This window comes from Phoca vitulina, unplaced genomic scaffold (genome assembly GCF_004348235.1).
Source record: "Phoca vitulina isolate PV1807 unplaced genomic scaffold, GSC_HSeal_1.0 scaffold33, whole genome shotgun sequence".
Classification (NCBI taxonomy): Eukaryota; Metazoa; Chordata; class Mammalia; order Carnivora; family Phocidae; genus Phoca; species Phoca vitulina.
The window spans coordinates 19,318,443-19,335,304 of NW_022589736.1; the positions used below are offsets into that span (position 1 = coordinate 19,318,443).

General features: G+C 40.3%; 2 protein-coding genes across 6 annotated transcripts in view; both read left to right on the plus strand.

The window, feature by feature from the left end:
• Positions 1–16,862, plus strand: part of CACNB2 (calcium voltage-gated channel auxiliary subunit beta 2) — a 382,140-nt gene that overhangs the window by 223,753 nt on the left and 141,525 nt on the right. The gene's annotated exons all lie outside the window — the stretch shown is intronic.
• On the plus strand, positions 478–16,162 carry LOC116645366 (kallikrein-7-like). The gene is made up of 3 exons (XM_032425498.1): positions 478–513; positions 10,263–10,455; positions 15,237–16,162. The coding sequence occupies exons 1-3, from the start codon at positions 478–480 to the stop codon at positions 15,560–15,562; spliced, it is 555 nt and encodes a 184-aa protein (XP_032281389.1). The 3' UTR covers positions 15,563–16,162.

A 16,862-nucleotide genomic window follows, 5' to 3' on the forward strand; every position in this document is an offset into this window, starting at 1 on the left:
AAGAAGAGGCCTGTATAACTATTTAAGAAAACTGACTTTAGTAATTCTTCTAGGTTTTATAACTAGCCAGAACTGGTAAATTTTACTGATATCATAAAGAACAGTGATAAGCACTTAATAAATAAATTATTTTCCATTTCTTTTAGCTCCAAAGTCCTTTTTCTGTTTTTCTTCTTGTGAGTCAAATATTCCATTTGTATTACTAATATTTTTTTGTAGTTTTGTCATTATCATTGAATATTTGAGATGTCCTTTACTTTGCTATAGCATAGGTAACAGTAGTCTAAATTTGATATTTCTAATACATCCATATCTAAATTTTAATTTTTGTGGGAAGGTAAGAATTGTCATTGATATGGTCTTATTTGTAATAAGAAACATATATCAGTAAGAAACATATAAAAACATGCTACATTTGAAGGGACTACCTTATTTAAGAAGGTATATTTCCCTGTCGTGTCTTGTTAAGAGTATGGAATGGGGCCAGTAGTGGAAGTTGTAAGAAGGGAGAAGGTATGTGTCTTTCCAGTTTAAAAACTGAGTGAACTCACTAAGAAATGGGCTGCCAACTCCCCATTCTTAGAAGTAGGTATCCTGCTTTTGGCATGCTCTAGCCAGAAGAACTTTTTCTGATGATTGAAATATTCTGTATATATGGTGTCCAATATGGTAGCCACATGTGGCTATCGAGTACTTGGAACATAGCAACGGAAGAATTGAATATGTAATTAAATTTAAATAGTCCTATGGTAGCTTCTACTGGACTCCTTTCTACCCAGAGTGTTGCTCCATGGACCAGCAGTTCCAGCATCACCTTGGAGCTTGCTAGGAATGCAGAATCTCAGGCCCCACTTCACACCTACTGAAACGGAATTCTTGTTTTAGCAAGCTCTCCAGGTGGATCGTGTGTTTATTGTCATTTAGCAGAGCTGGTCCAATAGGCATTCTTACGCAGACTAGATGGCTAGATGAGATGAGTGAGCCTATAATTTTTTAATTTCAGAGAAGTTAATTATTTGAGATTCATAGAGTGGTAAGGAGCCTCCACTTTGAGGTTAGACCGCAGGTAGAAACACAACTTTGCGGTGTATTGGCGGTGAGCGACTTTAGGCATACTGTTCTATCTAGGGCTCAGTTCCCCCTGTGTAAGGGAGGGATACTGATGATGAAATAGGACCCGCCCCAGTGTTGTGAGGATGAACTGACATAAGGTAAGCAAAGTGTTTACACACACAGTAAACCCTCAAGAGGACTGGTTTAACTCGTGTTGTTAACTCATGTTACAGAAAGTTGTGCCTGATTTCAAATGAGACAGGTGGACGAAACTGAGTAGACTCTGTCTTTCTTCTAAATTAAATGGGCTTTGCAAAGTCTCCAATAATGGCTGCTTGTCTTAAAAGAGGGTCTGAGTCCAATGGTTGGATTTTTTGTCACGTGTTACATTTTTAAGATTAAAGTGAGAAGCAGTGATCCAGCCTCTTTAAACTCTGAAAGGGTCCTTAAATTGCAGACCTAAAAGCATGGCTGCAGCTTCTTGCTGCTTTTACTTTTAAATTCCCCTTTCCCTTCCTCTCCTAGAGTTGACGGAAGCCCCCAGATGCTGTAAAAGGTCTTGAAAATTCTGCCTCTCTGTGTATCTCATAGTTGGGGCCACCACAAGTGAGGTTCTGCCCTCCCGGTTGCCAGATGTGGAGGGAGGTGTTTGGAAGGCCTTCTCTGGAGTACAGACAGAATTTCCTTTTCAGCAAATGCTATGTTTTAAAAAGAATGAACCTAGGGTGAGCTCAAACTATTAGTCACAAGTTTTCATCTTTATTGATGGTGCTTCATCAGGAAGCTAATCCAAGTGAGGGTGGGAGCAGTCTCTTAGTTAAAAATAAAAGCACATCGTTACTTAAGATTCCCATCATTCTTTCGACACTAAAAAAGTAGTCCATGCTTACAGAATATAATTTTCAAAGTACTTTTTATAATTGAGCCATTCTCCCACTGTTGGATATTTAGATTGTTTTACACATACATACACATATGTATACACACATACACACACATATATAGACGATGTGTGTGTGTATCATCCCATGTGAACATTCTCGTACATATTTCTTTGCATCTTTATTTCCTTCACATAGATTCTGGAAAAGAGAATTCCTGAATATATACTTTTTAAAAGAGTAATATATCTTTCCAAGTTGCTTTTCAGAAAGGTTGCATTAAGTTAGACGTCTACCAGCAGTGTTTCAGTTCATTTCACTGTAGTATTGACTATCATTTTTTAGATGGTTAATTTGATGGGATGGAATATTATTCAGCCATTGAAAGGAAGTCCTGCCATTTGCAACAACACAGATGGCCCTTGAGGACATTATGCTGAGAGAAAAAATTCCAACAGAGAAGGACAAATACTCTATAATCTCACTTACATGTGGGAGGTGGGCAAAATGGATGCAGTTGGTCCAAAGGTACCAATTTCCAGTTATACGATAAATCAGTTCCGGGGATGTAATGTACAGCATGGTGACTGTAGTTAACAATACTATGTTGTATATTTGGAAGTTTCTAAAAGACTGGATCTCTTTTTTCTTTTTTAAGATTTTATTTATTTATTGGCAGAGAGAGAGACAGCAAGAGAGGGAACACAAGCAGGGAGAGTGGGAGAGGGAGAAGCAGGCTTCCTGCTGAGCAGGGAGCCCGATGTGGGGCTCGATCCCAGGACCCCGGGACCATGACCCGAGCTGAAGGCAGACACTTAATGACTGAGCCACCCAGGCACCCCTCTAAAAGACTGGATCTTAAAAGTTCTCATCACAAGAAAAAAAATTTGTAACCATGTGTAGTGATGGATGTTAACTAGATTTATTGTGGTGATCATTTCATAACATGCAATGCATACATATATCAAACCATTTTTTATATACCTAAAACTAATGTTATATGTCAATTATATCTCAATTTAAAAACTAAAAATAAATAAAAAATAAAAATAGTTTTAAAATAATTTGATAGGCAAAAATATCTCATTTTTAAACATCTGCATATTTTTTTATTATGGTGAGGTTAAATATTTTTTCATATTTTTTAGCCATAGTTGTTTCTTCCTTACTTATGTGTCCTTGGGTGAGTTAATTAACTCTGTACCTTGTTTTTTGTTTTTGTTTTTGTTTTTTTATCTCAAGTCACTTTATAAGGTTAGCGTGAAGACCAAATTTGTTAATATATTTCATGTACTTGGAATAGTAGGTGTTGTATAAATATTGGTTATTAGTCTTTGGTGAATGTTTGATTGATGGCTTTTGTCCATTTTTTTCTGTTGAGATCCCAGGATTTAGAGCTTAATTGACTTTTCTCACTTCTTTGCATGAAGTGAGAGAGAGTGAAACTTTTCTGATGAATCTGGTAACTGTAATTTCTGAGGATGCTAGAAACAAAGGGATGGAATGCTCCTCAGTATTAAAGTTGAATCCTCACCATATATTCATAGTCTGATGTTTTTATCCCCATTTTATAGATACAAAAGAACCCAAGGTTTTGAAAGTTTCAGTAGCTTGTCCAGAGTATGACCAACTTCTCATCGTCTGCTACCTCCTTGCTGCTGGAGATTAAGGTCACTCACCCCTCTGAATTGTACTTAGGTTTACACCTTGCTAGAAGGTAAAACAGCGTGGTGGTTGATGTAGGCTCTGGAGCCACATGGCCTAAGTTCAGCCCCTGGCTCTGTCACTTCGTAGCTATGCGATGTTGCAAGCACTCTCACTTCATCTGTAAAATAGGGATGGTAGTAGGACTTACCTTAAGGATTGTTGTGAGGATTAAAGGTAGTTAATCTATGTGTAAATCACCTAGTAGTTTTGTACATGACAGCTGTTATATGCCAGCCACTGTGATCACAATAACCCCGTCTTCAAGGGCATGTGTGGCCAAAGGCCTGCCTGACATGTTAAGGGCATTGCCTTTGTATTGACTACACACCACTTCAGGGACGGATTTGGGGGGAGATCTCTTAGTGGACTAAGAACTTGTGCTTTTGCTCACCCCATGTCACAATGAACCAAAAAGGAATTTTGCTCAATGAAAACTGTACCCATTCTGATTTGGTTTTGTGCAACTGGCAGATCAGAAATCCAGAGTCCCCCAGTGCCTCCCACTTGTTATAATTCCTGAGTGGAGGAGCTCACTAGCGAGGCCACCTTCACCCTCTTCTGTTACTTTTTTGGGGGGCTTGAGGGAGGAGCTGCCAAATGCCTTCCCAAGGCCACAGTCAGCTGAACATCAGCTCAGCAGTGTGGCTCCTGTCCACACACATGTGCACCTCTCCCTGGAGATTTTCACTGTTGATAGTGCAGGAAGCTCCCTAGATCCCATGGTTTGGGGGAAAAAGAGAGAGAGAGAACAAAACTTTGTTATGAAGCAAAATCACATTTCACAGGCCAGCCTCACCTCAGCCTCCACTGTGGAGAGACCATAAAGAACCTTCTTTGTGGGCGCCTGGGTGGCTCAGTCGGTTAAGCGTCTGCTTTCGGCTCAGGTAGTGATCCCAAGGTCCTGGTTTGAGTCCTACCTCAGGCTCCCTGCTCAGCGGGGAGTCTGCTTCTCCCTCTGCCCCTCCCGCCCAGCTCATGTGCTCACTCGTGCTCTCTGTCTCTCTGTCTCTGTCTCATAAAAATAAATAAATAAAATATTTAAAAAAAAAACAAAAACCTTCTTTGTGAAGGTTCTCATGATCTGTGATGGAGGCGGAAGCAAGACCTTCCCCTCCCTCATTTGTTCATTCAGCAGGCATTTACTGAACCCTTACTATGCTTCCTCCCACCCTAAACCTAGGCTGATTTGTATCTGATTCTACTTTTGTATCTTAATTCCTCTTTTTCTTTCTCACAAACAAAGCTGGATAGCCTTCCTTAAGGGACAGCAGCTGGCTGTTTGAAGATAACAGCTATTATTTATTGGATATTTATGTGGGGCACTAGATTAAATGATTTATATCTGATAATCATTCAAATCAATTTTTTTACCACCCACAATTTACAGATAAAGAAACTGTGATTCGGGGAGGTGTTTTTTTTTTTTTTTTTAAGAATTTTATTTATTTATTTGAGAGAGAGAGAAAAAGAACCCAGGGGGAGGGGCAGAGGGAGAGGGAGAAGCTGACTCCCCACTGAGCTTGATCCCGGGACCCCGGGATCCTGACCTGAACTGAAGGCAGATACTAAGCCACCCAGGCCACTTAGGGATTCAGGGACTTATAAAATGTAAAAATGTGCCCAAGAGCACATAGTTAAGAGGTGGGACCAGAATTTCAGTGTTGGCTAACCCAACTGCAGAATCCAAGCCCTTCGTTGTCCTGTGCGGTTCCTCTCATGAGGTCAGCCTCATGGTTTCTCCATTTGCTTTCTTGAGCATTTGGGCTAACCTGTATGTTCCTTCAGATTTTTCATCATAGTTTTTTTTATTTTGTCTTTATTTAATGAATAAGGTGCTAGAATTGTCAACCCAGTCAGTATGGGATTTGCTTTTGGAAAGTATTTATCCAGTAGATGTCTCCAAAAGTCCATGTGTCATTGGGACACATACCATACAAATTGGTTCTCTCTCCAAGATGGTGCTGATGTACACATTTGAGAGGATCACATTTCCAAACTAAAGTTAAATGTAGTGACAAAGAACAAAGTATCAGAGAAAATCTTGAAGACTTGTGTAGAGAATAGAAGTGAAGGTAAGAATAAATTAGCTTCCTTTCCCACCCTCATTTGTGTTGTAGAGCCTGCATTGATCTAGAGAAAACTAAACAATTATGGGCATATCTGGGTGAGATAGTGACCAAGGATAAACAGAATGCTAGAGGAAAATGCAACTATAGAGACTTATGACATAGAGTGATGTCCCTGAGGTTGGAAGGATTGCTGAGGTCACCAGATGGAGCAGGAGCGGAGAAGAGTGAGATGAGGTGTTCCCTCAGGTTTCCAGGAAGGTAGAGGGGGCTTAGGGGCAGGTCAGTGGCTGGAGAGGTGCCAGGTAGAACTGGCAGGATGGGCAATAGAATCCCAAGATCGCCTCGAGGGGTTAATCTTGAATTAGTAAGAAAGGAAGTGTCTCCTCGGGTTTACATTAAAGGCAAACAGGTGCCTTCAGAAGGAAACAGAGGCAACATAAAGCTAGTCAGGGTTCACGGGTTGCTGAATAATTCGTTGACCTCCTTTGTCACTGAGTTGGGTTTTCTTTGTAAAGTGCTTGGCATCCTAAATGGTTTACTTAGCCTTTTGTATTCAGTGCAACCACAGAACCACAAAGTCACGGTAAATGGCACTTCCCCGAACACTTCCCCACCAGCTCTGTGCTTTGCACACATTACATACATCACCGTAGCTTTATGCACCAGGTGTACCTCCCTCTCATTTTCCAGATAAACTCAGCCTTTGTGATGTTCCATAACTTGTCCAAGGTCACCCAACTAAGAAGTGTCAGGTTTGGTATTTGTTACCCTGCCCCCTAAAGAAAGGTCCTTTTAGTAAAAGCAAGGGGCGGGGCTAAGAGATAGCCCCAGGAATGATTCCTGTTTTCTCTGTTAGAGATTGAAGGTGTGAGCTGAGTGCTTTGACTTGTCCTGTTCTCTTTTATTTTGTCTTGTGATTTCACCCTCCCTATCCTGTACCAATGCCATAAGGAGGGAGGTACATGTATCTTTATTAAGATAAAGATAATCTCAATGTGCTAATGGGGATGAAGTCCATTGTTAAATTAATCATTTTGTAGATCCTCTGAGAGGTAGTATTTACTCTTTGGATTGAGCTTTCAGAGCTATGCATTGGAGAAAATTGGCAGGCAATTTAAACTAGGAAAAGCATCTTTTAATTGATGAAGACCTTTCATGTATTTTCCCTAACTAATCTAGTTCCTTGGAACTGGGAAATGGAAGGTGGTATTTGCCACAAAATACAGCTAGCAAGCAAGTAAAAATTCAGTTCTCCTTGACCTTACTGGGAATGTACAGGGGCCCATGCTCTGAGCAATGAACTTGATGTTTATAGGCCTGACCATGATTATCAGTAGATGTGAAGGCTGGACAGTCAACACCTGAACAAGCCTAGGTTTGAAAGATGGTTTGATTTTCCTGGTTTGTCGATACGCTGAAAACCACCACGAAGGTGCCTCTAAATGCCAGGGACACAGATTTGAGGAGAAAAAGATTTTTCTCATCAGTTGAGGTAGTCATGAGATTAAAAACCACTGTACTAAGACACTAACTTAAGTATAAATAATTTCAGCTAAAGAACTTAACAGAAGGAGAGGAAATATCTTTTTTAAAAAAAGATTTTATTTATCTATATGAGCGAGAGAGAGAGCGCGCCCACACGAGCAGAGGGAAAGGGAAAAGCAGACTCCCCCACTGAGCAGGGAGCCTGATGCGGGACTCGATCCCAGGACCCCGACATCATGACCTGAGCCAAAGGCAGACGCTTAACTGACTGAGCCACCCAGGAGCCCCAGGAGAAGAAATACCTTGTGCCCCATAGGTAACTTCCAAAATCAAACCCTTCAATTACTGTTATTAAAAAGAGGAATTGGAGTAAGGAATAATCAGACTAATTAGATATCAATATTATGCAAGCTATGTAATTTTAAGCCTGGCATATCATATAATAGAGAAGTTGACAAATTTTTTCTGTAAGAGCCAGACAGTAAATATTTTTGGCTTTGAGGCCATACATCCTCTGTCACCATCACTGAGATCTGTTGTTGTAAACGCAAAGGCAGCTATTAGCTCACGAGACACAAAAAGAGACGACAGGATGGCTTTGGCCCCAGAGCTGTGGTCAGCTGGTCCCTGATATCATCTGTGTGGCCAGGGCCCTGAACATATTTTTATACCAGCAGAAGTGTAATGCTTTCTACACAAGCCTGGTAGAAAATCTGAGAATGCACTATATATATGCCCCTTTGTAGAAAGCTATTTTATTTGAGGTTTTTGAAAATTATCCTCGGCCAACTCAAACATTAACCTCTGCTCTTTAATTCGGGGATTTTATTCAGATTTCTTCCCAGACCTGGGAACTGACTGAAAATAATTATTATGAAAGACACAGATCCCTTGAACCCTTTCTTCTGGCTATTTTGAGGGGTCATTTTCTTTTTTGCTAATTAGGATCCAGGAACATCACGCTTCAGCTGCTTACGTAAGGTATTATCCTTAGAGGAATGGTCTAGGTAAGAGTTTACATGGGGGTGCTGGGACCAGCGACAGAGAAAACCCAGCCAGTAATTAGAGAAAGGTTCTGAATACAAATCCTCAAATGTGTCACTTTTCACGTTTGAATCCCAGTGCCTTATACTCAACGACCGACAGCATGCTTGGTGATATGTCAACATTTTAGCTCTGAATGAGTGTTAATTGGATATTTTAGTGCTGAAATTATTTGTTACCTAAAACACTGACACAACCTGGAGTTCCCTGATTTTTATAATTATATAGCACATACAGAGTCTCTTTCTCTAGATTTGATTGCTTTTACAAAATGTATTTAAGGCACACACTTTAGATCAATTAATAATTCAGAACTGTAATTATTACACTCTATGGTGACTTGGTAGTAAGCCTTCCTGAATCAGCTCGTTCACAATTTGGGGCTGGTTGGAATTGTGAACTTCAACTGAAAAAAACGGAAAATACCTCCCCTCAATATAATGTACACCGTGAATGTAGATAGTAGTCCTGCTGGATGATATATTTGGAAGTTGTTAAGCAGGTAAATCCTGACAGTTCTCATCTCAAGGAAAAAAAAAATATGTGTATATATGTGTATATATATGTATATACATATATATAGTTTTGTATCCAGTGCAATGTGTGTGTATATATATATATATATATATATATGTACACACACATACATATATATATATGAGATGATGGATATCAACCAAACTGTGGGGGAATCATTCCGTAATATATGTAAGTCAGGTCACTGTGCTGCTTACCTTAAATTTACACAGTGCTGTATGTCAACTATATCTCAGTTACACTGGGAAAACAATACCTCCCTGTCCTCCCTTTACTTCCCAACTGCCTAGAACAAATGTGTTGAGTGGCTGCCCAGTCCAGCACTGGGCTAGGAGGTTGGGCACAGTAAAGACCAGTGCAACCAGCAGCCCTTGCTTTCCTGGAGCTATTTGTTATGTATTTCCTTCCCTAATAGAATTTCTTGCTCTCTTTCTCTCTCTCTTTTTTTTTCTTCTTTTTTTTTCAGTTTGGATGCTTACTCTGATTTCTCTAACAGAAACCATGTGGGTCTAAAAAAAATTTTTATTGTGGTAAAATATACATAACGACTTTTACGAATGGGCTTTTAGCTTGTTTTTTGATTTTTTTGAGAGAGAGAGAGAGAAAGAGTGAGTGGTAGTGGGGGGTGGGGAGAGGGGCAGAGGGAGAGAGAGAACCTTAAGCAGGCTTCACACCCCAGTGCGAAGCCCAACACGGGGCTCAATGCAGGGCTCGATCTCATGACCCTGAGACCATGACTTGAGCTGAAATTAGGAGTCAAAAGCCTAACCGACTGAGCCCCCCAGGTGCCTCTAAGTGCATGTTTTAAATACTAATTCCCCATTTCCTCTCCCTACCCCGGCCCCTGGCAACCACCATTCTTTCTGTCTCTATGGATTGTGACTACTCAGTGGAATGGTACAGTATCTGTCCTCATATGATTTGCTTATTTCACTCAACATAACATCTTAAAGGTTCATAGGAAACTGTGGTTCTAAAAAATGTTTAATTTTAATTCAAGTTCAAGTTTTTTATCTCAAGAACAAGAGTGTTCACTATTCCTTTAGCAAAATATTTTTTTTAATGTTGACGGACTCACCAAGCAATATTTTCATTTTGTTTTTGCCTTAGTCAAAAATAAAAGATTTGATTGGTTGGAAATCTTTGAGCATTACATTCTAACCATGAAGACCAAAGTGCACTCTCTGCATGGGAGTAAGGAACTATTTTGAGGATGGTCCCGCTTTAAAATACTTTCTAAAGCAAATGAGAAATTATTAATTAGGAGAATTCATTTTTGTAGGTTATTTTTAGAAAAAGATGCAGCAGAATTTTCTTAACTTTTTGGAAAAGAAAATGTGAATAGGAAAACACATACTGTCCCAACTGGGGGATCCTACTTTTTAGAAAATGTGTAAACTTTTCTCCATGTAATCCCAATTTTATATTAACTAGCACATTTCCCCCTGTGTATGGAAAACCGTTTGTGGTACCCTCCCTTTCACAGTGGGCTGCCTTGCTGGTAAGCACCCCTAGGAGCCACTGGGAAGAACGTGAGCAGCAGTATTTTCTGAAAGTAGAAAGAAGTGAGATCAACAGAGTTGTTAATCCTACTGCTGAGACCAAGTCTTCAGACACAGCCCGCTGGGGAAATTACACTCCCGGCTGCTATCCTTTGGTTCTGTTGTCAGTAATAACAGGTAGGAGCCCCCATCTCTCCTACCTAATAGAAGGTTCATTTTACTGTGATTTAATTGCCTACAGAGGTTGGAATGTGGCGGGCAGGAATTCTATCAGTCAGCACTGCATTTGTGAAATTCATGGTTCACAGGTCCTGAAAAGTATCGGTTCCTAATGACGTGCATTCATGATGTGGTCCTCCCAGAGCTCCAAAATCCTGCCTTAGCCTAATAGGGTCTACTCATTCCAGGCATTTCTCTGGCCTCTATGGAAATACTCTTTTACTTAATTCTTCCTGGAAGTTACAAAAGGATAATTCTTGAAAAGGGTTGAACATCCATCATGCAGTGAGGTTTCCATGTGTTTTTACCATAGGATCCTAAGAAAATTAGTGTAATTATATGTGATATACATTGGGAGTCTGATACTATTTTTGTCCCTTCAACTTATTCAACTTACTGAGGTAGACTAAAACTCTTGGGGATAGCAAAAAAAAGAGAAGAGAAAAGAAAAAGACCATGCCCCACATCTCTTGTCTTCTAGTCTTGTTCAGATTTTGCCAGGCTTTTCGGGAGGGTTGTCTCTTCTGATAAGCTTTGCAAATGCATATCACCCCAGGCACAGTTTTTCCTCTCTATTTACCACAGTTTTATCTTTCTCTGTCCTGAAGTTTCCTTGTTGAGTTGGCTCGGTGTCTTTCCTCTGCGTTTCTCAGACGATGGGATGGTGTCGGTCCTGTTTCACTCACGCTTGGATGCCCCACTGGTGGGAAATACAGATGTTATATTATTTGCTAAACAATCCATGGGACACTCAGGGAGGCCCCTGAAGTTGTCTTTTTACCTCCTTAACACCAAATATCACCCCAAGTTTGATATGATAGACATATACTTTATTCACTTACACAAAAATATTTACTGGGCAACTACTAGGCACCAGGGTGGGTGCCAGGTAATCAGCTAGGAGCAGAAGATCCTGATATGAACAAAACGGAGTCCCCACCATAGTGGTAGACCCGCTTCTTCTGGGTCTGAGGCCAAGAGGACCAAAGGAGGCCCAAATAGTGCATGCCTTTATGACTGTGAAGGCCAGTTTGAATTTATAGTTAGCCTTGGAAGTGCTGTCTAGAAATCTGGTAGTGGAGAGAGCTGATATATAGACCTCACGTCCCATTGGGGTCTGTCAAGGTCCTTGAGGGGCTTTTGCATGTGAGTAGAAGCCTATGCCATACATTCAAGCTCCTGCTCAACGCTGCCTACCTACCTCATCACAGAGCTGCCCCTAGCTGCACTGGGTCTAGAAATGTGCACACTGGTAGGGAAGTGTATCCTGGGAAGTAGGAACTTGGGAAGAAGCCCAGGCAGGCCTAACAGGCCCATGGCCATTTGATCAGCAAATTCCAGGGTCTCTGGTACCCAGACTGTCTAGAGCTACCCTGTATAATATGGTAGCCCTTGCCATGTAGGACTATTGAGATGTCCATTCGTTAAAATTAAATAAAATTTTTAAGACTAAGGGCAGCTGGGTGGCTCAGTCTGTTAAGTGTCTGTCTTCAGTTCAGGTCATGATCTCAGGGGCCTGGAATCGGGCTCCGCGTAGGGCTCCCTGCTCACCGGGGAGCCTGCTTCTCTCTCTCTTCCCCAGCTCGTGCTCTCTGTTGCTATCTCTGTCTCTCTCTCAAATAAATAAAAATAAAATCTTAAAAAAAAAAATTTAAGATGAGTTCCTTAGTCACACTAGCTATATTTCAAGCCACATGTTGTCTAGAGGCTATCATATGGGAGAGCTTGGATATAAAACAAATATATATATATATATTACATATATAGCTACAGAATAAATATAGTTATTACTGCAGAAAGTTCTGGGTTAGAGGAAAAGACATGGGCAGCAAGTGTATACAGGCACCGCTTTCCCAAATCTAAGAGTTGCATTTTCAGAGCTTGCATTCTAACTGGGAGACACGGGGAGTGGGGCAGATGATTAAAAAGTAAACAATGATTGGGGCGCCTGGGTGGCTCAGTTGGTGAAGTGTCCAACTCTTGATTTCAGCTCAGGTCCTGGTCTCAGGGCTGTGAGATCAAGCCCCAAGATTCTCTCTCTCCCTTTCCCTCTCCCCCTGCCCCCTAAACCCCTCTCTCTCTCTCTCTAAATAAATAAATAAATAAATAAAGGAAGAAAAAGGAAAAAATAAGCAATGATTCAACAAATCTTTTCCTAATCTGAGAGAATCTCCAAAGAAGATAAGCTGGGTGATGTGATAGGGAACTGTAGCAAGAGAGAAAGTGGAGCTGCAAGCACTGGGAAAAACAGAAGTAGAAATTCTAAAGCAAAAAGAGTTTGGTTTGTACCAAACAAAAAACAAAAAAACAAAACCAAAAGGCGGTGTTTATGATTGGAAGGTAGTGAAGGAAAAGTAATGCAAGATGTGTTTGGAGAAGCAGGCGAAGGCAAAGTATATAGGCAAGAAGTGGGTTTTACTTTAAGTGCAATGGGAAGAAAGAGAACTCTTACGCAGGGGAGTGATGTGATCTGGTGGGTGTTTGAAGAAGATCCATCAGACCATATGCATGGAAGGGCTGGGGGTGGGCAGAAGCAGAAAGACCAGTCAGAAAGCTGTGGCAGGAGTCCCCACACCGCAAGCCATCTGACTCCGGTGGGGGTGGTGCGGTAGAAAGAGGTGGATGATGACATTTGCATGGAGCAAAACAACAGAGCAGCTTGATTTGTAGCCAACAAACATTTACTGAGTGCCTGCTGTGTACCAGGCCCTGTGCTAGGTCCTGGGGACTCAACAGAGAATGAAACTGACACAAACCCCTGCCTTCATGGAGCTAAGATCTTAGTGCAGAGTGTAGAACCATGAAAACATCATCAGGTCCCTACATGGTGTGCCAGAAGGTGAGAAGACAGAGAGACAAAGCAGAGAAAGGGGAATAGTGAGTAGCTGATGGATTGCCCTTTTAAATGCTACAGTTATTTTTGTCAAATGTGTGACCTTTGACTTTGGAGATTTACAAAGACATTTTGGGGAAAAAAGAACAAAGTGTGTCCAAAAGCAGAGTTAACAGGGCCAAAGAGGCATGAGGGTCACTAAGGGTCCTGTAGTCCTCCATGGAGTCAGTACAGAGATTCCTCCCAAAATCAGTAGGCTCAGCTTCCTGCCTCTGGGTCATATTGCCAATATCAATGGTCACATTTTTTGTTTGTTTTTTATTTTATTTTAATTCCAGGATAGTTAACATACAGTGTTATATTAGTTTCATGTGTACAATATAGTGATTCAACGATTCTGTACACTACTCAATGCTCATCACATTAAGTGTACTCTTAATCCCCATCACCTATTTCACGCATCCCCCCATCCACCTCCCCTCTGGTAACCATCAATTTGTTCTCTGTAGTTAAGAGTCTGTTTTTTGGTTTGTCTCTCTTTTTCTTTGTTTTGTTTCTTAAACTCCACATATGAGTGAAATCATATGGTATTTCTTTTTTCTCTAATTTCACTTCATTCTACCCTGTAGATGTACCCATGTTGTTGCAAAGGGCAAGATTTCACTCTTTTTTATGGCTGAGTAGCATTCCGTTGTAGATATATATCACATCTTCTTTACCTATTCATCTATCAATGGATGCTTGGTTTGTTTCCATATCTCGGCTGTTGTAAATAAGGCTGCGATAAACATAAGGGTGCATATATCTTCTCAAATTAGTGTTTTCATATTCTTTGGGTAAATACCCAGTAGTGGGATTACTGGAGCCTATGGTAATTGTATTTTTAATTTTTTGAGGAACCTCCATACCATTTTCAAAAGTGGGTGTACCAGTTTGCATTCCTACCAAGAGTGCATGAAGATTCCTTTTACTCCGCATCTATGCCAACACTTGTTTCTTGTGTTCTTGATTTTAGCCATTCTGACAGGTGTGAGGTGATATCTCATTGTGGTTTTCATTTGTATTTCCCTGATGATGAGTGATGTTGAGCATCTTTTCATGTATCTGTTGGCCATCTGTGTGTCTTCTTTGGAGAAATGTCTGTCCATGTCTTCTGCCCATTTTTAAGTGGATTATCTGTGGGTTTTTTTGGTGTTGAGTTGTATAAATTCTTTATATATTTTTATATTAACCCCTTAATCAGATTTATCATTTGCATATATCTTCTCCCATTCAGTAGTTGGTCTTTTTGTTTTGTTGATAGTTTACTTTGCTGTGAAAAAGCTTTCTGTTTTGATGTAGTCACAGTAATTTATTTTTGCTTTTCTTTCCCTTGCCTCAGGAGACATATCTAGAAAAATGTTGCTATGGCCAGTGTCAGACGATTTACTGCCTGTGCTCTCTTGTAGGATTTTTATGGTTTCAGGTCTGACACTTGGGTCTTTAATCCATTATCAGTTTATTTTTGTGTATGGTGTAAGAAAGTGGTCCAGTTTCATTCTTTTGCATGTTGCTGTCCGGTTTTCGCAATGCCATTTGTTGAAGAGACTTTTTTCCATTTGCATATTTTTGCCTCCTTTGTTGAAGATTAATTGACCATATAATTGTGGTTTTATTTCTGGGCTTTCTATTTTGTTCCATTGATCTATGTGTCTTATTTTTGTGCCAGTACCATACTGTTTTGATTACTACAGCTTTGTAATATAACTTGAAACCTCCAGTTTTGTTTTTCTTCTTCAAGATTGCTTTAGCTATTTGGGAGAGCCGGCTCCGCCTGCACCCCAGGGCACTGGGGCGGGCGTGGGGACGGGGGTGGTATAAGAGGGACGCCCTGCACAGGGCTGGAAACGCTTGGCTCCCAACTGAGCCTGGAGCCGAGATCACATCGGACCCTCGGGAGTGACCTTTCCATCAGAGCTCATGTGCACGGATGTCAAGCTCATCTCCTCCCAGGATTGCAAGAAGATTTACAAGGACCTACTGGGAAAATCCATGCTGTGTGCTGGCATCCCCAACTCCAAGACCAACGCCTGCAATGGTGACTCAGGGGGACCACTGATGTGCAAAGGTACCCTGCAAGGCCTGGTGTCCTGGGGAACTTTCCCTTGTGGCCAACCCAATGACCCAGGTGTCTATACCCAAGTCTGCAAGTACGTCAAATGGATAAATGAGACCATGAGAAAGCATTGTTAATCTCTGCATACCTCCCATCTCTCCATCCATACGCCCTCAACAAGAAATTCAGAGAAATAAGGACGTGATGAACTGTAGTCATATTTGACTTTACCTTTCCTCAAAGACGTATTAAAACCTCAACAATACGCCACATATGTAAACCAATCAAGTTAGCAAAGACCTAAAACCAGCATGAAACACAAAAACCTCAGTGCTGGTAAAGACACAATGAGACCAGCACTCTCAACCTGTGGAATTGTAAATCATGCCATTTTTATGGAAGGCAGTTTGGCATGGTGGATTGAGACCCTTATTTACCAGGTCGTTGACCCTGTGATTCTAGTTGAGGAAGATACTACTCAAAAAAAAAAAAAAATCCAAAGTGCGGAGCAAGGTTTTAATTCATCACAACATTATTTATCATAGCAAAACAGTGGAAACACTGAACATGTCCCAAATTAGTGGATTGTTTATGTAAACAATAGGCCTGTTTGGGACAGGGATATTAGGAAGCTGTTAAGGATAATAACTTTGCAGAATTGTTAGTGTTATGCAAGAATGTTTGTGTTATATGATGGAACAAGAAAAAAGAAAGATACAAACGGGTGTGTGAATCTAGCCGTGTAAAATGAAATGTTTACAGAATAAAATCTGAAAAGACAAAAAAAAAAAAAAAAAAAAGATTGCTTTAGCTATTTGGGCTCCTTTGTGGTTCTATACAAATTCTAATATTACCTGTTCTAGTTCTGTGAAAAATACTGTTGGTATTTTGATAGGGATTGCATTAAACCTGTAGATTGCCTTGGGTAGTATGGACATTTTAACAATATTTATTCTTCCAATCCATGACTATGGAATATCTTTCAATTTGTTTGTGTCATCTTCAATTTCTTTCATCAGTGTTTTATAGTTTTCAGGGTAGAGGTCCTTTCACCCCCTTGGTTAAGTTTATTCCTAGGTATTATTTTTGCTGCAGTTGTAAGTGGAATTGTTTTCTTAATTTCTCTTTCAGTTACTTCATTATTAGTGTACAGAAATGCAACAAATTTCTGTATATTGATTTTGTATCCGTGACTTTACCAAATTCATTTATCAATTCTAGTAATTTTTTGATGGAGTCTTTAGGGTTTTCTATACATATAGTATCATGTCATCTGCAAATAGTGGAAGTTTTACTTCTTCCTTACCAGTGGTCACATTTTGAGAGTAACTTCAGTATGTTTCATCATAAAAATAAAGTGTACCTCTTCTTTAACTGAAAACAAAATTCAAAGTCATGGCTGTGTATATGAAAATTTTACCACAAAAATTGAGAGAA

Coding starts and splice junctions, on each gene's coding strand:
- LOC116645366 (XM_032425498.1), top strand. CDS start 478: ATGGGGCCAGTAGTGGAAGTTGTAAGAAGGGAGAAG. Junction 514..10,262: donor AAGTTGTAAGAAGGGAGAAG/GTATGTGTCTTT, acceptor TCCCTTTCACAG/TGGGCTGCCTTGCTGGTAAG. Junction 10,456..15,236: donor TCTGTTGTCAGTAATAACAG/GTAGGAGCCCCC, acceptor CTCCCAACTGAG/CCTGGAGCCGAGATCACATC.